The sequence below is a fragment of the Macrotis lagotis genome, chromosome 2 (genome assembly GCF_037893015.1).
Source record: "Macrotis lagotis isolate mMagLag1 chromosome 2, bilby.v1.9.chrom.fasta, whole genome shotgun sequence".
Taxonomy (NCBI): domain Eukaryota; kingdom Metazoa; phylum Chordata; class Mammalia; order Peramelemorphia; family Peramelidae; genus Macrotis; species Macrotis lagotis.
The window spans coordinates 31,584,414-31,606,946 of record NC_133659.1 but is presented as its reverse complement, the minus strand read 5'-3'; the positions used below and the strand labels follow the sequence as shown (position 1 = coordinate 31,606,946).

The 22,533-nt window shown below is 46.9% G+C and overlaps 1 protein-coding gene across 1 annotated transcript; it reads right to left on the bottom strand.

The window, feature by feature from the left end:
* Positions 1-530: 530 nt before the first annotated feature.
* KNCN (kinocilin) lies at positions 531-11,050 on the bottom strand. The gene is made up of 4 exons (XM_074221519.1): positions 9,860-11,050; positions 6,690-6,758; positions 5,092-5,166; positions 531-4,495 (listed from the first exon to the last, which is right to left on the bottom strand). Exons 1-4 carry the CDS (start codon positions 10,008-10,010, stop codon positions 4,404-4,406), a joined length of 387 nt encoding a protein of 128 aa, XP_074077620.1. The 5' UTR covers positions 10,011-11,050; the 3' UTR covers positions 531-4,403.
* Between the last annotated feature and the right edge of the window lie 11,483 nt (positions 11,051-22,533).

Sequence of the window (22,533 nt, the reverse complement as noted above, 5' to 3'; positions counted from 1 at the left end):
TAAATATCTAATCTGCCATGGAATATTACCTAATTATTCTCTTCTACTACCCTTATCAAGAATGCTTTCTGAGATGAACAGAACCAGAAAAACATCGTACACTCCTAATAGCAACATGGGGGTGATGATCAATCTTGATTGACTTGCTCATTCCTTCAGTGCAACAATCAGGGACAATTAGGGGTTGTCTGCAATGGAGAATCTCATCTGTATCCAGAGAAAGAACTGTGGAGTCTGAACAAAGACCAAAGACTATTACCTTCAATTTAGAATAAAACTATTATGTTATTATGTAATTTTGCTATCTCTTATACTTTTTTTTCTTCCTTAAGGATATGATTTCTCTCTCATCACATTCAACTGAGATCAATTTACAACATGGAAACAATGTAAAGACTAACAGAATGCCTTCTGTGGGGGGTGGGGGAGGGAAGCAAGAATGGGGGAAAATTGTAAAACTCAAAAAAAAATCTTTTTAAAAAAAATGCTTTGGGGGGGGCAGCTAGGTGTTGCAGTGGATAGAGCACCGGCCCTGGAGTCAGGAATACCTGAGTTCAATTCAGCCTCAGACACTTAATTACGTAGCTGTGTGACCTTGGGCAAGTCACTTAACCCCATTGCCTTAAAATAAATTTTTAAAAAATTGGAAAAAAAAGAGTGCTTTCAATATGTGGGTAAATGTTTTCTTATAAAATATTATCTAAATGGACAAACAGATCAATCACTAGTTATCGTTCTTTTGTTCATGGGGGTGGTGATAATAATGTGAAAGTTTAAGCTTTCTTTCCATGCCTTTGGCTAAGTACACTGCCTTCAGCATGAACTTTCTCTATGTAGACTTAGTCTACTTTAACCACTCTCTTCCCATCTTCATTTTCTTCAGTCATATACCTTCCACATTAAATAAATGTAGGGCTGTGATTGGAAGGTTTAATCTGGTAGCTTTACTATCTGTAAGCCATCCTTCATAAAAATAACATTACTTAAAGCACTTTTCTGTTTGTTTGTTTTTGCAAGGCAAATGGGGTTAAGTGGCTTGCCCAAGGCCACACAGCTAGGTCATTATTAAGTGTCTGAGACTGGATTTGAACCCAGGGACTCCTGACTCCAAGGCTGGTGCTTTATCCACTATGCCACCTTAGCTGCCCCTAAAGCACTTTTCAAATATCTATTTTATCTGTACAAACACTCTAGGACTTAGGTTCCATCATTATCTCCATTTTTCAGAAGAGGAAACTGAGGCAGAGAACTGTGAAGTAATTTGCTCAGGGACACATGACAAGTATCGAGATCATATTTGAACTCAGGCTTTCCTGATTACAGGTCCAGCACTATATCTGCTCCACTTCTTCCAAGCTTCTCTTTTTAGCTGTGAATTTTCCATTTTCTGGCTTCATTTATAGCATAGTACCATGGAGTGAATGAATGAATGAACATTTATTAACTACTTGGTATGCCAGGCACTAAGTTATGGATACTAAAATGAGCAGTCCTTACCCTCAAGGAGCTTACATTCTAATGGAGAGGACAACCTATATGGAGAAGAGATGACCAAGGAAGGGAGTTTGTTCTGGAGAGGTAGAAAGTGTTAGTTGAAAGGGTGGAGTGCTGTCAAGGTGACCCATGGGGATGGCTAGAGGGATATTGAAGCATTACCTGGTGTTAAATATAAGGGATGAAGTGTGATGACACACATTCACCCACCAGTCAACCAAGATGTGCTCTAGGACCAAAGTTCTAGAGATGAATAAATACCCAATGGTTTGAATAACCAATGATGATGTTTTCCACATGTATAACTTTTTCATTTCAGGGTCACTTCATCTCCATTGACCACAGTTTCCTCACCTTTGTAGCCTGAGTCCCCAAACCCATTGGTATTAGACTCTCTCCTCATTGAAGTGTAATGTCTGAACCTGCTTGAGGGGTAAGATGAAGCTGAGGAGAGGGTAGAGAGAAGAGCTTTGGTTACCACTTCAATTTGCTGGAGGTAGAATTATGGGAAGAAGATGACATGAGAAGACCTGCCAGTCTCTATCATGGCCCCATCCTCAACTTGCTCTACTAAATACACTGAAGAATTTTCTGGGTCTCTCTCTTGAAATCTGAGTCTCTCTGTTTGGACTGAGCTGGGTGACTTCACTCCCAATGGAAGAGTTTCGTCATGCTGTACCATCTAACATATTCCTCCATGTATACTTTCTCTGCTTCATTTGCTCTTTGTTCTGTGTGTTCATGATGGAACTGGTATTTGGTGGGAAGGAAATCAAACCTTGGATATAAGACTTGGGATCCTACTTACCACAATAATAAACTGCAATCAGAATTTCAAATGAACCTTAAAATTACATCTCCTAGATTAATAACAGAATGGAGTGGATAGATATAACACCTTCTCTCTGAGTGACCAAGCTTCTGGCCCCAATCTCCTGAGTCATCTCCTGATAGGAAATAAAGGCTCCTTTGGAGAAAGATGTGGAGAGAAAGAGGCTAGAGATAAACCATTTTGCCTTCCTTAGAGCCCCATAATATGGGAGACAGTCTTAATACACTTTTAAAATGAAGTGAGATTTAAATTCTGAGATTCCTTCCAGTTCTGGGTCCAGGACCCTTTCTATTCTTTCTACTTGTCGGATAGAAGACAAACACTCCAAATTGTGGTCATCATCTGTTATGGCAATGCTTATAGATATAATAAAGACTGGACTAGTCCTCATCCCCTCTGCCTCTTTTCCCAGCACCCTGACTGCATCCCTTAAGAAGTAGAAAATACCACAGAACACCAAGGACCATGTATTGTCATTTGTTTCTTGGGCTGCCACAACCAAAGAATTGATCACCAAAGTGATCAGGCTGCCTCAGGGATGTTTCTCTGTCCTTTGCTAGGTTGATATCAGTATAGGTATTTGAAACCACAGGTCCAAACCAATCCCTCTCTGCCCAATCCCAGGGAGAAGATCAGTCCTTCTGTTCCCTCCAGGACAACAAGCCTTCTTTTCCCTCCCCCCATGGAGTTGTGAAAAAAAAAAGTTTTGTCTTGAAGTGGTCCTAGAAGAAGAGGGAGGACCTGGCTGAAGAAGAGGAGCAGAGATGAGCAAAGGTGTGGTGGCAGAAAGCAGCTCATTTCATAGATCTGGAGAGGAGTCTGAAAAAGTCTGAAAAAGGAGGTTGGGTCCCAGAGGCAAGAAATCTTTCAGCCCATGCTTAGTATTATATTCAGGGTACTAAGTGAAAAGAGGAGGACATTGAACAATGAAACAGAATAAGTCCCAAGTCTTGAACTCAGGGAGCTCCCAGCCTATGTCACAGATAAGACACAGGTACACAGAACTACAATCTGGATTCCAAAGGACCATGAGATGAGGTACAAATGTCTGCAGTGTTTAAAAAGAAGAAGAGAGAAGTTTCTGACTGGATGAATCAGGGTAGGCTTCCTGGTGGAGATGACACCTGCACTGATCATAGGTCTTGAGCCAGTTGGGATGGCAGAGGCTCTCTAGTCCAACTCCCTCATTTTACAAGGAGGAAAACTGAGTCCCAAATAGATGAAAGTGACTTGCCCAAGATCACTCAGTAAGTGGCAGGGCCCAGGATTCAAACCCTGATCCTCTCATGTCCTGACATGCTACTCCTCATACTTTAGAATTCATCTAGTCAAGTCATTTTACAGATGAAGAAATGGAGACCCAGAGTAAGTAATATTATACCAGGTAATAAATGACAAAATTGGAATTTGAAAAATCTTCTTTTGCCAACCATAATCCAGACTTAAAAACTGATAATTTCCCAGCCTTTAAAACTGAAACCAGACAGTAGGCCCCAAATGAATAGGTTCATAAAGGAAAAAAAGACAGTCTCACAAGAAATCAGACTGATAGTCTGACAAGGAAATAAGGCAATGGGTCTGCAGAAAGGCATCTAAGTGCTATTTGTTTAGAGCCATAGGTGGAGAGTATGGAGATGTGGCATGATGGAATCTACCTCCTGCTACCTTGCCTGGTGTCTCTGGTTTCCTGTGTTCCCTTCCCAGATCCATGTGACTTTGAGGAAGGACCTAGTCTCTCCTGCTCCCACTCACCAGTGGTCAGAATAAATTCAATGGGGTTGAACACCATCATTTGGAATTATTCTGTACTGTTGGGGAGTTCATCTGGGAGATGACTCCCTCCCCTTAGAGTTGTCCTTTAGGTTTCTTGTTCTGCTCTGGTGGTCACTAAGATTGCCTGGGGTTTAGGATTATTCAACTGGGTTCTTATCCCAAGTCAGCCAGATTAGGGAGGGGTGGAAGAGATAGATGAGGCCACCATTCCTGTTCTCTTTGCTGGGTGATGCATCCTCAAGCAGAAGGGATGGATTTGACCAGACAGAATCCAGCCTAAGCTTTCTCAGTCCTCTTCTGTCCCTCAGTTTCCACTGGCATTGCCACCTCCAGGTTTTAGTTTTTCCAAAGTCCGGCTCACAGTGGAGAGGCTGTTAGACATCTGACTCCTTATTCCTTTGGGGAGGTGGAAAAAAAAACCAAGACTGTTAGAAAACAAACTTGGGGCGGGCGGGATGGGAAGAGAGATACCCTGGTTATACAGGATGGGTCCTGGCACATCCTTTTAGAGCCATGGGATGGAGTTAATGACTTCAGGGTGAAGAGAGGAGATGGGGGTTTGCATTTAAACCTTAAGGAGGCAGGATTTGGTGAGGCTAGGAGGTTTTCAAGTGTCCTCCACATCCAAAATATCTTGCATTTATTTGGGATTTATCTGGAATGCACAAATATGTATACATATGTCTTTCTCCCACTTTACAGAATATAGGTTCCTTGAAGACAAGGATTATTTAATTTTTGTTTTTGTATCTCTAGCATCTAGCAGAGCGCTGAGGGGCTCAATAAATATGAGTTCTTGTTGGTTGATTAGCTCTAGGAAGGAAGGGAAGAGGAGAAAGAATTGTGAAATTCCAGGTAGAGGAGAAGTCCCCCTCACAACTTTCCTATACTTTTCTTCACTTGGAATCTTCTATTGATGGGTCCCCCTTATGATTGGGGCTGGGATCAAGTGGAAAGCGAATTAGGCAGACCGTGGGGTTCTTCATACTTACCTTCACTCTTCCCTCCTCCACTGGAGGCTCCTTCCTCTCCACTGTTCCCAGGTTGGGGGTGGATCCTTAGATTGCCTACAGGGAGAGATGGGATTTCAATTGGCAAGAGGTAACTTGTCCACTGATTTCCTGACCTCAGTTCCCTGTTTGTGTTTCCGATTGAGAGGGGAAGTTCTTCATATCCGATTTCTCTTAACTTGGCCTTCTTTGGATCCCAGTGGTTCCTGCTTCCCTACAAGTGCCTGGAGGCATATTTTGCACTGATTTAATCCCTCCTCCAGTAGAATGGAAGCTATTGACAGAAGGAAGTTTTGTTTTTATCTTTATCCCCAAAATATAGAACAGGGCTGGACCCATTTGGGGTGTGTCTTGATTTGTGATTTAATCAAGAACCAAACTCCTAAATTGGCCTCTTTCCCTGCAGCTCATGGTCTTACACAGATGCCTGGGACCACCGGGAGTTTAAATGACTTGACCAGGGTCATTCTGCCAGCAGGCATCAGGATTGAGAATTGAATCTGCATCTTCCCAACTGTGAGGGTGTCTCTTTATTCATTACCCCCACAATGTCCTCCTCCTCATGACTTGCTGGTATCCCCAGCTAAATGTATATTGTCTGAATGGCTACATGGAAGGCACCACAAGTAGGTGACCGACATTGTGGGTAGAGTACTGGACCCGGAGTCAGGAAGACCTGAGTTCAAAATCAGCTTTAGACACTTCCTAGCTATGTGACCCTGGGCAAATCTCTTAGCCATTGTTTGTCTCAGTTTCTATAACTGCAAAAATGAACATAATAATGGCACCTACCTCCCATCTTGCTATGAAAATAAAATGAGATAATATTTGTAAAACCATATGCAAACTTCAATGTGTTGTAAAAATGATAGCTTTTTTCTTTTGAGATTTTTGATCCTCTCCAGTTTTCTTGTGGAGAAGTAGGGAGGGATCAAGGGTAGCAAGGGATGGGCACCTGAAGAGAGGGTCCAAGACTAGGAGAAACTGCACTGGAAATGTGTGTTTCTCTGTGTGTGTGTGTGTGTGTGTGTGTGTGTGTGTGTGTGTCTGTGTGTGTGTGTGTCTGTGTGTGTGTGTGTTTTGGGGGTGGGGGGAAGGAAGAGCAGGATAATGTCTTTTTTTTCTAAATCTAAGAGCATCTGCAGTCCTTGAAGGCATCACTGTTGTCATAGGAACATCTAAACACATCTGTGAAGGTTTCAAACCCACACAGATGTGAATACACAACCAATCTCACACAAACACACACCTACCCTGTCAACAGCCACCCAAGCTCATAAGAGCTCTTAGTCCCTCAGTGAAGTCAGAGCTACAGGTAATATTTCTTTTGCAGATGAAGCGACTGAGGCTCTGGTAGCTAAGGGATTCACCCAGTCAGTGATTAGCCAGTTAGGAAATGCTGGCGTTGGCTTTCAGACCAGGCTCCTGACTCAGGGTCAAGAACTCTATTGCCCTGAACTGCTTCTCAGTCCCCCTGGTCCCACCTCTACTCCCCGGTCATACAATCACCCATAGTATCAAATGTCCCATCTCCCTTCTCCCCCTCCCCCAGTCACCCCAGTAACCCAGGTCACACTTACCTAAGGAAGGCAGGAATCGATCCAGATTGAACCGGGAGTTCAGAAAGGGATAAGCCAAGATGAAGAGCCCTGGACATGAGGGAGGGGAGGGAGACCTTGTGAGTTACTATGGTTCTACTTACCCCTCTGATCTCGTTTTAAACCACTCCTGAGGGTAGACTCATGGGACAATCAAAGGTCACACAGCTGGAGCTGGTTCCTAAGTCCAAAGCCTTCATTTTTCAGATGAGGAAACTGAGGTCCAGAGAACTTATGTGGGCTACCCAAGGTCACAGAGGTGGCCAAGTTAACAGTCAGTATGTAAATTCAGGTCAAAGACTTCAGTCCAAAGGAGGATGGAACTGGAGGCTCTAGAGAGTTAGGAAGAAGGTAGAAACTGAGGATTTGGAGATTTGGAGGTGTCCAAGATGGGTAAACAGTTGCAGGAATGTGAGTCTCTGAGGAGTGTGGAAGTAGCAGGCAGAGAATTCGGGTCTTTCCTGCCTGTGAGCTCAGGGGGTCCCTCATATCACCACTGCACCCCACCCTGGTCCCATACTCTCTATCGCTGAGATCTCTGCTTCCCAGAAGGCTGGATCAGGTTCTTCCTTCTTCAGAATTCCCTATTGATAGCTTCGGGAACCTCAAACTCTTAACAATGAGTTTTGTAAATTTAGGAATTATTTATGAAGCACAACCTGAAGCAATGGCAAGACTCTGGTACCAGTACTTGACTAAATAAATGAAGTCCCCCAAATCTCTGGACATTTCTTGGCAGGCGTCTCCCTCTCTAAGCACCCTGGGAGTGTTGGCCAAACTGGAAGAGATCTTAGAGGCCATTGAGTCTTTCTCTGTGGCTTTACAGAGGAGAAACCTACAACCTCTAGGGGAGGCAGACCTTGGATCCTCCTCCTCCTTCTCCTTCTCCTTCTCCTCCTCCTTTTCCTCTTCTTCCTCTCCCATTGCAGAGCTTGGGACACATCTGGATACACAGGTCGTAGTGCAAAGGCTTGCAGATAGATGGATGGATCGCCAGTATTCCCTTTGACCTCCCAGGGGAAAACTGCCTCTGACCTCATGGACTGCCTAGATCTGGGGCAGGGGGCAGGTCTGGACTTTCTGTCTGTGTCACCAAACATCAGGGTTTCCAATGAGGCGCTATCAGTGTTGAGCTGAGTGTTTAGGTCTGGGAAAGACATGGACAGGCTGGCAGAAAATTGGAGAGATAGCAAAGGTTCTTTATACAAACCAAAAGAAGATGATGTGAAGGGAATGGAGGTGTTTTGAGTTGGAGAAGCGAAGCCTTGAGCTGAGGGCATGACATGAGAGCTGTATCCCATTAACTGAAGACTCTCCTTTGGAAGAAAATGAGGCTCCTTGGTCCCAAAGGGCACCAGGAACAGTGGAGGGATGTAACAGAGAGGCCAGCTTCATCTTGCTGGCAGGAAGAACTCCCTAATAATAGTCTGAGCTTCCCAAGGTGGAGTGAGCTTTCTGTCCTCCCCAGGAGGGAGTGAGCCTTCTGTCCTCCCCAGGAGGGAGTGAGCCTTCTGTCCTCCCCAGGAGGGAGTGAGCCTTCTGTCCTCCCCAGGAGGGAGTGAGCCTTCTGTTCTCCCCAGGAGGCAGTGAGCCTTCTATCCTCCCCAGGAGGGAGTGAGCCTTCTGTCCTCCCCAGGAGGGAGTGAGCCTTCTGTCCTCCCCAGGAGGGAGTGAGCCTTCTATCCTTGGAGCCTGGACAGCCTGGATGGATCTTCATCAAAGAAACTATTTCTACACCAGGGACTTGGGATAAAGTGCCTCAGGGGTCCTTTCTGGTTTGAGGGAGACATGAGAGGTCTTCCTGGTGGGAGGACAAGGGTCGAGTTTGAAGTCTCTCTCTCTCTCTGCCATGGATCCTTCTTCAGCCTATGTGTTCTAAGCCTGATCCAGTACCCTGAAAGATGACAAATTCCCTCCCTGGGCCCCTTAGCCTGAGGCTCAGCATTTGAGAGATAGAGGGGAGATAAACCTGAGATGGGCTATTCAGTTTCCTTCTGGGTCAGGAAAATGAGGCCACTCTGATATTCAACACTAGTGAACTCAATCACACTCCTGGCTCCCTTCCTCTCTCCCTCCCCCACACCCCCACAAGAGCTGGGTCACTGTGATGCCCTGAAGTTTAGGATCTGAATTCTATTTTCTATGCCCAGAAAATCAACCAGTCTGGGATCCCACTGCCTTCTCTCTCTCCCCTGCACAAATAATGGCAAGGAATGGGTTTCTGGGGAAACCCATGGGCTTGAGGCTAGAATTGGGGTTCTCTGAAACTCCAAACCCATCTCACAAGTGGGTCACTTGTCTAACCTCCACTTGAAGATCTTCAGGGATGGGGAACTCTCTACTCCCTGAAGCAGCCCACTGTACTATGGGAGAATTCTGCCAGTTAGGCAGATATCTAGCTTAAATCCTGCTATCTTTATTTCAGTTGATCCTGCTGGTATCCACCCATTCCCACCCCATTCTGGCTGCTCCTCAGACTCCTCCCTCTCAAACAATGAAGAGGAACCAGCTCTTTGGGGCTAAGGAGGAAGGGGATGCCCACATGCAACCACTATACCACTGACCTCTTTGCTCTCAGAATCCTTGGGAGACAGAGTAAACATACTCCCATTGTACAGAGGGGAAAACAGAAGTGTAAGGACTTTCTCTAAGGTCAGGTCCTGAATGCTAGTCCAGGGCTGGGTCCATTGTATCATGCAGCCTCAATCCCATGTCCAGTTTCTTGTTTCTCCCTTACAAACCTGCCTTCTTCCTTACTCCCTCTCTTTAATTTAGAAGCTCTGACTAAAGAACTGGCTTGGGATGGAGGATGGGGAATGAGGGGGTGATCAGATCAGAGCTTGGATCTTTAAGGAGAATTTGATAGAGTGGGGAGAAAGTCCCTCATTCTTGTAAAAAGTGGTGGGGTCCATCTGGAGACAACCAATAGCCTGGGGCTAGAGAGAGATGGGCATGGTACACTGAGGGGAACAGGGGCCTGGATCCCTTCTTCTTTTCTTAAGTCATATTTTCCCCTGCAAACTCTTCCTTCTCTTTCCCCCTCCCAATCTGAGCCCCCTCCCAACCTGAGCCCCCTCCCCAGATGACTCTACTGCCCACTTTGTCAACCCACCTTGCCTCCCTCCTTCCCACCCCAGGATCTCTCCACTCACCCAGGCCTGCAGCTCCAATGAAGATGCCTCCCACAGCTGCTGCTGCAGATGAAACAGACACCCCAATAATGATTATGCCAGCCAGCAGGCCTAGGGCCGCACAGGCCAGCTGCAGGCATCGCAAGTCCCGACCACTGATGGGGACATCCATGTAGGGTTGGCCAAGGCCTTGTCTCTGGCCTCTGGGTAGGATCACCCACTGGCTCTCAGCTGCAGCAGTCCAGACCCTGACCTCTCCTTAGAACCTGGGTGACTCCTCCTGGTTGTGGCTGGTCTCCAGCAAGTTGATCAACATCCTGGGTAGGCCTAGTCCCAGACCCATCTCCCCCTTCCCAATCTTTGCCTTTCCAAGGGCCTGGATCTTCCTGTGCTTCTAAACTCAGTCTCCCTTCTAGAAAGTTCCCTTTGGATAGGATTGCCATCCAGGTACCACCGAGGTAGGATTTCCGATTGGGTCTTGGAGAGTTGGGAGGACCATGACTTCCCTTGTTGAAAGCTGCCCACTGTGTACCTACTTCAGAGAGACCTCAGGGATGAGCTCCTCCCACCCTATACATCTTGCATCTGCTTATCGCTCCTTCCAGGGTGGCTGCATGGGGACCCTGTGATCCCAAATGGGGAGGGAGAGGTGAAACCCAGAGACCACAAGAGCTCAAGTTCTTCAGGAGATAAAGGCAGGGGTTGCATTATGAATAAGGCCAAAGCAACATGAGCTGGGGAGTGGTTTGGGATGGGCAGGGAGGGAGACTGCTTGGGCTGGGGAGGTTACTTCAGAAGGCTTCCTCTTTGCCCTGGCTCAGACAGAGAAGTGGGGGATAGTACAAAGAGCCCAGTATTGGAGGGGAAAGAGGTCAGAGGACTGCTTTCAAATCCTAAATGTGTGACATTAGTTAAGTCTTATCTTCTTTGTAAAATGAAGAGGTTGGATTCAATGATCGCTAAGATCCTTTCAGTTCTGATATTTTTTTTTTCTGATACAGTTCTAAGGTCCCTCTTGGCTCTTGTATTTTATATTCTCTGCCCCTCCCAGCTCTGACATCTGCTCTAAGGTCTCCAATGAACTACAGCCAGCATTTCTCTTTCACCATCCTCAGAGGACTATTTTTCCTACTTCTGTCTGTTGAGCTTCCTACATCATCAATCCCATGGTTCTTGAGCATTCTGCTATAGACTCTAGTTGCCAAGGGGACCTCTGATGGAGCTCCAGTCACTTAGGCAATCCCCACTCAAAATATTCAAGATCAGAACAGAAAAAACACAAGAGAAATAGGGATATCATGCTCCCAGAGACATACGGTATCCAGGTGCGTGTGTCTGTGTGTCCCTGTGATGTTGGCAGTTTTCTTCCTTGTCCTTCCCATCCCAAGAAGCTCCAAGCAATCCTTCTGAGAACTTTACGTGGGTACATTTGGCTCCCTCTGAGCAACTCAGGAGCCATCAGTCCTGACTCCTCAGCCAAAAAACTCTGTCATCACATGGTACCATTCCCTCAATAGCCAAAAGGTGGTTCACCAAGTCATCTGGATGAGAACCAGGCCAGGAGTGTCTGCCTATGCTTAGTATAATCCACTAGGAAGAGCAAATCTAAACCTGCTAGGTGGCAACTAGGTGACACAGTACCTAGAACATGGGGCCTGGATTCAGGAAAACCTGAGACACTTTCACAAACTCAGACACTTTCAAATCATTTCACCTCTATTTGCCTCAGTTTTTTCATCTGTAAAATGGGAACAATAACACCAGGGTTATTGTGAGGTTCAAATGACATAATAAAAGCACTTTGTATAGGGCTCGGTTCCCAGAAGGTATTTACCACTGCTTGCTCCCTTCCCTTCCTTATATTAAGGACTGAGCCTTCACTATCCAATAGCTCAATAGTTAAGGAAACAACCAGAGAGCTCGGAGCTGCCCGAGATGAATTCGAATCTGCTGATTCAAATGGAAGGACATCCTGGGGTCCTGAGAGGCTGGCCAAGTGTGATTACTGAACCTGCCTCAAGTTGGAGGGCAAATGTCCCAGTTTTCAATAACGGGAGGAGAATCAAGCCTGTGAATTCTAGCCCAGTGAAACTTGACTTGGCTTCCTTATCCAAGTCTAAATTAGACCATTAAAGAGACGATAGGTGAATAATCAGAAAAGGAAGCAATCACCAACAGTCAGACTGGATTCATCAAGTTTGGACAATTCCTACCAGACTGATGTAATTCCCCTTTTTTAACACTACATTAAACTGGTAGATGAGGAGACTGTGGTGGATACAGTTCTCTAAGATTTTTAGTAAAGCTTTTGATAAAAATCTTCCAGGCTTTTATTGTGGAGAAGATGGAGAGATGAGGACCACACGGTAATCCAGTTAGATAGATGCAGAAGTGGTTGCATGGTTGGACTTAAAGAAGAGTTCAATGTCAACGTGGTAGGAGGTCTCTAGTGGAACATCAGGGTTCTGTGCTTAACCTGAGCTGCTACTCAATGGATTTTCAGATGACCCAAAGCTGAAAAGGATAACTAATAACACTGGATGACAGAAGTAGGACCCAACTGCTTCTTGAGAGGTTTCATGTAACAACATGAAATTAAGGGGAGCAGTATAAAGGATTGGACCTGGTTACAAAAAAATCACCCACAAGGGTAAGATTAGGGAGGTATGGACAGAGGGTAGTTCTGAAAAAGATTTGGGGTTCTGAGGAGGCCACAAGCTCAATATGCATCAGTAGTGTGAGATGAACTGCCAAAAAAATAGTTAATGGGACCTTGGCCTGCATGAAGAGGGACAGAGCTTCTGGGAAGAGGAAGGAAATGGTCCCATGGTCCTCATCAGACATTGGCTAAACAGTTATGCTCAGTCAGCCCATAAACATTTACTATGATATGAGCTTATGGGGGGGGGCAGCTAGGTGGCACAGTGGTTAGAGCACTGCTCCTGGAATCAGGAGGACTTGAGTTCAAATCTTACCTCAGCCACTTAATAATTACCTAGCTGTGTGGCCTTGGGCAAGTCACTTACTTTCATTGCCTTGCCAAAAAAAAAAAGAACTTATGGTATGTGAAGCTTCAGAGACAAGATGAAAATAACTATGTGTCTAACGGATGCATAGACAGAGTTTAAGAAGGTCATTCATCACCTGGAGAGAATCCAGAGGAAGGATGGAGAGAGACCTGAAATACCCATTGTATAGAGATAGATTGGAGAATCAGGGAAGGAAGTGAAAGCTGCCTTCAAGTATCTGAAGAGCTGCCTTCAGTGGTGGTGGGGGGAGAGGGAAAGGGATCAGACTCTTTTTCAGACCCCAGGAACAATGCATGGAGCAGCTGTGATCTGCATTGTTGTAGGGGACATTCAAATAGTATGGATTCACCTGAATCTTTCCGTGAGAAGGATCTGTCTAATAATAAGACATAGCACAGTGAGGTATAGGGGCTTGAGCAGGGCTAGGGAATATATCATAAAGTAATGAACTCCCCGGCACTAGAAGTGTTCAAACAGTCGAGACATTTCCCCATCAAAAAGGTTGTAGAGGGTCTTTCGTCTCTGGTTGTGAAGATGGACTAGGTACCTTCTGGGGTCCCAGTGAGCTCCGAGAGTCTGTAATGTGAATACTACCCCTGAAAAATCTTCCCTTCTTCCTCCTGGATCAGACATTCCTGGATAGCAGAGGCCTTTGTCCCCAGATGTTCGGTTTTCCAACTTCAATATTAGAACAGGATCTGATTAGTCCTCTAATTAGGCAACAAATGACAGCCTGAGTCCCCAGGACTCAGAATTTATCCCCTGCAGATCTGTTGCGGAAGGAGGCATCAGAATAATTGTGCATGAAAAGCCCCTCTTATTTGCAGGCTCTGAGCAGAGACAGCCCGCACCCACTGTATCCACAGTCCTGATTGTCTTGCCTGATGCCAAAGGATCTTTACCATCATCTCTAGAGACCCTGACCTTCCCTCTCAACAAACCAGGGACCTGAGTTTGGTCCTCAAATTTGGGACAGGTTGGAAGCTCTCATCCCTGCTCTCTCTACTTGCCCTGAGACTAAGTGGTAGGTGATTAGTGGGTTGACTGGTGGTGCCAGGGCTCTCTCTGTGGCCAGGACACCCGGGGTGAGATTGGGGATCAGCCTAAGCATGGAAAGGATGAAGACTGCCTGGGATCCAGGCTCATAATGGGACACAGAAAGGGATTTAGTGCATGACCAGGATTATGGCTTGGATAGAAGACACTTTTCTCTCTTGCCTCTCTTTCTGGCTTCCTCCTTCTGCACAATATAATCACTCCCAGGGCTCTTTGTTGGGTTTCTTCTAATCGATGCCAGCCACAATGAGCTATGTTCACCAGAGAACTGATTTAAGAGAATGAGGCCCCCTACAAGAAACATCTTCTAAGAAAGCCGAGAGCTAAAGTTATCAAAATGTCTGAAAATAATAGTAGAAAATGCAAACAGAAAAAAGGCACTCCTAAAATGGAGGTAGTAATGGCCCTAATCACTGGAAATCTCCAAATGAAGCCTTAAGGCTCAGAGAAGCTGTTGAGGCTCTGGACCCTAGGAGTCTCTGGACAAGTCTGTTCACTGCTGCTTTACTTCCAAGGTAGATCTTGGCACAGACCCATGGTGGCAGGGCCTCTGATGCTATGGAATGCCAATAGCTTCCACTGGGAAGCTTCTATTTGATCCTATCAATAGACTTGGCAGACAGGCAGGACAAGTGCTAGTCCCCCCCCCCCATCCTTTACAGATGTGAAAAGGGAGGCCTAGAGAAGGGAAGGGATTCTTCTAGAACCACAAAATTACTAAGCATCTGAAGATGAAGTGAAGGTCAGGCCTCCTGACATCTGGCTGTAAGAGAGAAAAATCATAATGAAGGCTGGCCCCCAGGAGCCTTATCTAAGTTAAGATGGGTCATGGTCTACTGTTCAGATGGGTATACTTATAACTATATCTATATATCTATCTATATATGTATATATATATGTATATATGGAGAGACAGAGACAGAGATAGAGATAGAGACAGAGAGACAGAGACAGACTGATAGACCTATTAGAATTGGATGTAATTTTACCTATTCCAGCATGAGGGAACAGTGTGAGCAAAGGTTTTAGAGGCTGGAGAGGGGAACCTGAGATCAGGGCTCCTCTAACTGGTCTTTTGGCTGGAACAGATGTGAAAAAAAGGCTAGGGTCAGATGGGCAAGGCCCCGAATGTTAGAATAGAGTTTGGTGTTTCTTTTTGGAAGCCGTGGAAATCCACTGTAGGGGAGCGTTATGCTCAGATATTGGCAGTGGGGAGAGTCACATCTCAGGAATTCTCTGGGGTGGGTGGAATTTTCTTTTAAATCAATGTTTTCTGTTTCTCCAACCTACTGCTCTAGCTCTCTCTGAAATCACTTATTATTTCAAAGTGAATGTGCCCCTCTCAGTCCTTGTTATCCTAGAATAGAATGGCATTATTAGCGCAGAGAGGCAGTGGAGCGGAGTGTTGGGCCGGGAAGGCAGGAACTGCTAGCCCTGGGAGTAGGGCTCCCTGATCACATCCTGACTGAGGAGATTCCTCAGTTGCCTTATATGTAGACTAGAGAGTAAATGGAATGGTGGATAGAGCATTAGCTCTGGAGTCAGGAGGACCTGAGTTCAAATCCAGCCTCAGACCCTTGAATCGTACTAGCTGTGTGACCTTGGACAAGTCATTTAACCCTGACTGCCTCACATCCAGGGCCATCTCCTGTCATCCTGATTCATACCTGGCCACTGGCCCCAGATGGCTCTGGAGGAGAAAGTGAGGCTGGTGACTTATCATAGCACTCCTCACTCAAATCCAATTCATATGCATGAGGTGACATCACCTCCCTGATGGCATGGTCTTCTTCCAGAATGCAGAACAAATAACAGAATACGCAAAGTAGGTTTTGTACCCAGGTTACTTACAGGGGGCTGGTGAGGGCTGTTAACCCATGAGCACTAGGCCATGGGAGATGGTGTCTATCGAAGGCCAGAACTAACTATGTGTGACTGGAAGAAGGGAGAGGATCATTTGACTAGACTTGTAGTAGACTTCAGTCTCTGCATACCTAGCTCTGTATCCATATAACTAGATAGATAGACAGGTAGGCTTGTAGGTGGGGTAGTCCCACCCTGGCTCCCTGGATCTCTGGTCACATTTCTAGCCCCTCTGGGGGGTATGAACTCAGAGAAAGCAGATTTACACTCTCAAGCTTTGCTAGGTGGTTGATCACAGGAATCAAAGCAAACATTTTCCATAACATTATAATTCGCTCCCATTATCCTCATAACATATAAGGGATGCCAGAATTATTATCCTCATTTTATAGAGGAAACACTTAGCACAAAGAGGAAATTATCAAGAGACACACAGGAGATTCCTTGATGTAGAAGAGGGGAGGGAGGGAGGGAGGGAAGAAGTAGGCTTAATCCTGGGGATCCAAATAGAAAAAGTCCATAGATTCTCTTGTTTCAAGAATCTGACATACTAATGGGGAGGCATCAAGGTGGGCCGATCCAGAGAGAGAGCAAGTCCAGATAGCCACCCAGATGGTAGAGTGAAGAGCAATATGTCTGGGGAATTTCCTGATAGCATGGAAAATTCTGGAACCTCTCTGCCTGGTAGACAGCATCTGGAACCACCTCATCCTTCCAGACTTTTCAGACTCAGTCAAGCACCCAAAGTCTCCAACCACACCCTATGCTGTCCCACCTCTGAGACTTTGCCCAGGCTGTGTCATCTGCCTGGAACATCTCTATATCCAGGACACGGCATGCTCTAAACAAAGGGCTTTTGTCATCACTGTGGCCATTGTTTAGCTGTGCCCACACCAACAGCTCCAGAAGAACTCCCCAGCTGTCACACAGAGGAGGTGCCCCAACCCTGCTGAAGGTTTAAGTAAGATGATCGGAAAACCTTCCCATCAGAGCTGCCCAGACCATGTTCGGCTCTCCTTCCTTGGAGGTCTCCAAGAAAAGGCATGGCACCAAGGGAAGACTGCTGCCTTTGGTGTTAGGCAATATTGGCTACTTAGCACCTGTGTGACCTTGGGCTGGTCACAGCCCCTCTGTCATGAGGGGATTAGACTATTTGCTTGCCAAGGCCCTCTCCTGGAGGGCTATGATCCAGTGGCCACTTCTTGAGGATGCTATGAAGGGGATTCTTGCTCAGTAGAGATGGAACTAGATGCCCCTTGGGCTTCTGCCAACACTGGAAATACTAAACAGCATTGCATGAATGACAGAGCAGAGTGGGCAGAGGAGTCGAGGGAGAGCTGCTTGCTTAGAGACCATCCAGTTCATTTTCCAGAGAGAGAAAATGAAGTCCAAGAAGAGGAAGGAAGGAAGTTGGCCAAGATCAGAGGCAGAGCCCAGTCTGGCTGCCTCCCCGTCTATCTCAAACCAGGCTGGGAAGCCTGGGTTCTGTCTCTGGGAAGCCTGGAACAAAGGTGTTTGGGCATGGATGCAGAAGGGAAAGGGCAGAGAGGAAAGAAAAGTGGCATTTCAAGAGGTCATTTTCCTCTGGGCTAGATACAAGAGGAACAAAAGGGCCAGAGATTTAGGATAGATTTGGAGAAAACTTCCCCAGCATAAACAGGAGGGTTCAAGCTGAGGCAGTTGGAAAGCAGGAAGGATGGAGATGTTCACAATGGAGCCCAGAGGGGAGGTTTTGGGAATCCATTCCAGCTTTACTCATCTTTCCTGGAATCAGAGAAGGTATGGGAGCCAGGGAGAAGCAGTCTACCTTGTTAAGCCTCTGGGGTAGAGTGGGGGTGGGGAGGCAAGGCTAGGGCTGGAGAGGCTGAAGTCCATTTGATTTTTCTTGAGGAGGGAGGGTTGAGGAGGGTGGGCAATGTGATTAATGCTTGGCTCCCCAAAGGAATGAGCTGCTTCCTGGGGCCATGCGGAGGATGCCAACAGCCTGGCCCGGTTTGCGAGCTGGCTTCCACGGCAACAAGCTGCCATGGTGATAAGGATGCTGGCCGGAGGAGGGGAGGCAGAGAAGATGCCCAAGGTGTGTGTGTGTGTGTGTGTGTGTGTGTGTGGCCTGACAGGAGCTTTCCCAGGCTCTAATTCAATGAGGAGCTGGGGACTGGAAGTTCATAATACCCCTTACTGCCTTCCTCCTTGCTCACCCTCCCAGTCAAAGAGATTTCAGCATTGGAAACATTCCCAGAATCCCAGTATCTCAGAGCCTTCTGATCCAATCCCAACCTGAACAAGAATCTCCATAGCACTTTCTAGCAGATGGGTCTCCAGTTTCTGCTTGCAGATCTCCAAGGACAGGGAGTTTATTACCTTGCAAAGCTGCCCATTCTCCTCGATATTAGGAGGTTTTCCTGATAGCAAATCCAAACCGAGGCCAAAACTAGCAACTTGCAGTTATATTCCTTGCTTCTGGCCAAGCAGAACAAACCTATTCCTGTTTCCACATAATTCTTTAAAAATCTGGAGCCAAGTATTCTGTCTTCTGAGTCTTCTCTTCTCTGGGATGAACACCCCTCATTCCTTGAACTGGTGATCCTCATATGACATGAGTTTAAGACCCTTCCATATCCCAGAGATGTTCACAATGGACCTTGGGCTGGTCACAGCCCTACACTATTCTCTGATTTATCAGTGTCCTTCCTAAATGACTCCAGATATGGCCTGAGCAACGGATGGGCATCTCTCTAGTCCTGGACACTGCCTCTCTCAATACTGTCTGAGATTCCATTAGCTTATCTGGTTGCTATGTGACACTGTTGGTGCTTGTTAAACTTGTGGTCCACTAAGACCTCCCCAGATCTTTTTCAGAACACCTGATAACTGCAGTTGGGGAGGTGATTTTTTAAGCCCATAAAGAAGTCTTTAGATCATCCCTTACCCAGGTTTATTTCTGTACTTTGGCCCAATATTCTGGCCTCTCTGGGCTTTCTCAGAGTGCCATGGGCATCCAGTCTCCTAATTATCCCTGTTACCAAGGGCAGCTCGTGGCCTAGTGGACAGAACTCTGGGCCTGGAGTCAAGAAAATCTGAGTTCAATCTGACCTCAGATATGCACTGGCTGAGTGACCCTGGGCAAGTCACTTCATATTCATTTGCCTCAGTTTCCTCAACTATAAAATGGGGATGATGATAGCCCCCACTTCCCAGAGCTGTTGTGAGGATCCAAGGAGATAACTGTGGGACACAACAGTGTCTGGCTCCTAGTAGGCCCTCCCTCCCATCAGCTCTTAGTCACCTGCCTGTCTGGTCAGTGTGCCTTTGTCCCAGGGTCTGATAGAAATGTTAGCCAGGACAGAGACAGGCACAGATCCCTGGGAACCTAGAAAACATGGAAGTCCAGCCACTTCACTTGACAGAAGAGGAAACCGAGGCCCAGAAGAGGCAGCTGATCTAGTAGTCAGCATTTCTGGAGCCCTGGAAGGTTTGTGATGCACTTTGGTTATATGCTCTTTGGATTCTCATCACACCCCTGGGAGGGAGGTACTAGTATCGTTCCCATTTTACAGAGGAAGAAACTGAGACTGAAAGAGGGTAAGTGACAGGCAGTGAGTGTCTGAGGCTGGATTTGAATTCTATACTTGCTTCCCAATTTGACAGTAGAGGAAACTGAGTCCTGGAGAGATTGAGTGAATTGGTACAGGTCCCCTAGGGAGCTCCTGAGAAAAATAAGATTAGGGGCGGCTAGGTGGCACAGTGGACAGAGCACCAGCCCTGGAGTCAGAAGGATCTAAGTTCAAATGCAGCCTCAGACACTTAATAATTACCTAGCTGTGTGGCCTTGGGCAAGCCACTTAACCCCATTTGCCTTGCAAAAAAAAAAAAACCCAACCAAAAATTAAAAAAAAGATTAGAGTCCAGAGGTTCTGAGTCCCCCTCTATTCCACTGCATTGCTTCTGAGAGAAGGGGGTTCTGATTGGCTGACTATTAAAGGGACCAGTCAGCGGGCCCCTGCTGGTTGAACTCAGAGACCAAGATCTCACCTTGAACTTAAGCCTCCCAAGAGTTATTTCCTGCCCTGAGGAATGGAGAGGAGGGTCACTGGGAGGAGAGGGGAACTTTTGTGGGGAACTTCGAAGACACTCCTCCCCCATAGTTGCCTTTTCCCTGTAGTCTGCAGTGACTCACCAGGTCAGCCCGAGTAGCACCGATGCGTGGAGAGAATCATGGTCAAGAGCATCTCTAGGGAGAATCGAGGATGGGAAGGACAGGGTAGAAACTGGGAGGCCCTCGGGTCAGAATCCTGGCTTGGTCTCAGGCAGGTGCCTTTCCTCTCAAGCTTCAGTTGCCTCCTTTGTGACACGACGCCATGACTCTTAGGTCTTATCATTTTAAATCCCATGACCCTATGGGATACGGTTTGTTAGACCTCATCAAGACCTTGAGGTAACCTCAACTCTGAGATGCAGCTTCAAACTTTGGTCAAGGAATTCTTAGACTGGAGGATATGTGACATGTTTTTCAGGGGCTGAGCCTGGGCCTCAGGAGACCTCACCTTGTCTTGGCTCTGGCCCTTGGGGCTGACTGTCCAGCCTCACTGAGGCCCCATTGAGGCAGAATATGGGGCAGCTGAGGGGAGTTTTGAGGAGGAAGGAGCTTCCTCAATAGCCAGGGGCTTTGCCAATGAAATAGATCCTGTGAACATCTCTCCCTAGAATGTTCTGAATGGGAGTCTGGGAGGTCAGCCCCCCAATCCCCTGTAAGCGGAAGGGCTGATTCACTTTGCTAACCTGGGAAGGCTCCTTTTCTTCAAGTGGAGAGGATGACCCTCTGGGGGACCTCTTCCATATCCTCTCCCAAAGAACCAGGAACGCCCCAAGCAACTGGACTCTCCAGGATTTGACAATTGTCACTTGGGGGTAGGGGTAGAGGAAGGGGGAACTGGGATTTCACTTTGGGCATGGCAAGGTGCCTCCTGAGGTCTCTGCCAAAGGATTTTCAAAGGGACAGATTGGACCTGGAACTTCAGTGTCAGAAGATGCTCCAAGCAGAGGTAGGCATCTTCAACCTAGAGTCCGGAGAGGCTGTGACTTGCCCAGGGTCACATTGCCTGCATAAATCAGAGGCAGGACTTGAACCCAGCTCCACTATCCCATCCTGCCTCCTAAGGGTGGCACATCCTAATTAAGTTCTACATTCCCCAGGTCTAGGAATTGTGTTTTTTCCCTCTGCCTGCTCACAGAATCTCCCCGTTGTCCTCATTCAATCTATGTTTGTACCTCTTCTAGGCAAACCCTCCAGGAGCTTCCTGCTTCCCTGAGGTCCAAGGTTCATCTACCTATTCAGTTTGGTTGCATCCCCCTGCCCTTTACATCCTGGGCTCTCCAGCCAATCCTCTCCCTGCTCTCGTTTGCCCTTGTGCTCCTGCTGCGGCCCACTCCCCACTTCCACCCCAGTTGGCTTCAACAGAAGTCTGTCCCTTCCTTCAAGACCCAGGCTCAGATAGCACCTTCTCTAGAAAGCCCAAGAGAAAAGAATTTCTCCTTCCCCCAACTGCTCATCGGAGCCTGCCTGGACTTCTCTTTTGCTGTGGTCTCACCCTTCCTCTGTCATACCCAGTTGTGTCTGTGGCCCCCCAACCCATCACATCGGAAGCTCTTGGAGAGGAAGCTCTGTCTGCTCATCCCAGGACTAAGCCCAGTCAGTGTCTCTCACAGAGTAAGCAACAACAAATAATGAGTCTACACCCTCTCAACTCTGTGATCCCTCACTGGCCTTGGGCAGACCCCCTGGAGCAGAGGATTGAGCTCAGGATGTTGGCCTTCATCATCTGGCTCAAGAAGAGGAGTCTGCTAGCCAGAGACAGGATCTGGAGTCAGGAAGCCCTGGATTCGAATCCCAGCTTTGCCACTTACTAGTTGGATGACCTTGGACTGGTTACTTTCCTACTTGGAACCTCAGTTTCCTTCTCTGTAAAATGAGTGCATGGTCTTCTAGATCTAAGTCACAGTCCTCACTTTCCTCATCACAGCTGTGGTAGCTCCCTCCCTCTCCCAGAGTGCTCGTGAGGTACAAGAAAGTCATGAATGTATGGGCGGAGTCTAAATTTCTATTTAATTTATAAATTGCAACCTAGTTTTTTAATTGTCTGTATAGATCACGAGCCAGAATAACAGGGTTTTTTTGCGCCAGACACAATCAGGCACTAAGTCTTGGAGAGAGAAGCAAATAGAAAGGCAGGCCTGTCCCTTGTCCTCCAGAAGTTTCTATTTTAATGAGGTTAAGACAGCACAAGATGGGGTCAGGATGGGACATAGCTCTTCACGTCAGTTAAGTATTCACATTCTGTATGAATTCTGCCAAAAAGGGAAAGTCCTGAAGAGACACTGGAACCCAACTACTGGATGGAGGAGGGCTTGGAAATGGGATGACACCTTTGGGAAACAGGAAGCTCCCGAAGGGCTTGCCTGGAAGAGGTACCTCAGCCCGACTTCTTGCCTACTAACCCTGCAGCCCAGCTAGGGCAGGTCCAGGCTGAGCAAAGGCAGGGGGTCTGCTTAGGAAAGACGTCCAGGATGGAGACTGGAGTGCTGAAGGACTGGCGGCCAGAGGACCAATTGGAGGGACTGAGGATGACAATGGAGTTGTCTTCTTTTCCTGAGGGTTGCTATGTGAAGGAGGGATTCCGAGTCAATGGGAAAGACAGTTTCCTAGCAAGCAGGGGAAGGGGAAGGGGCTTTTGAGGGAGGTTCCCAGCT

What these genes read in the sequence shown, in the direction of transcription:
- KNCN (XM_074221519.1), bottom strand. Translation starts at nt 10,010, where the DNA reads ATGGATGTCCCCATCAGTGGTCGGGACTTGCGATGCCTGCAGCTGGCC. An exon ending in CATTGGAGCTGCAGGCCTGG is followed by an intron (nt 6,759 to 9,859) that starts GTGAGTGGAGAG and finishes CCTCATGTCCAG; the next exon opens with GGCTCTTCATCTTGGCTTAT. An exon ending in TGGAGGAGGGAAGAGTGAAG is followed by an intron (nt 4,496 to 5,091) that starts GTAAGTATGAAG and finishes ACCTCCCCAAAG; the next exon opens with GAATAAGGAGTCAGATGTCT.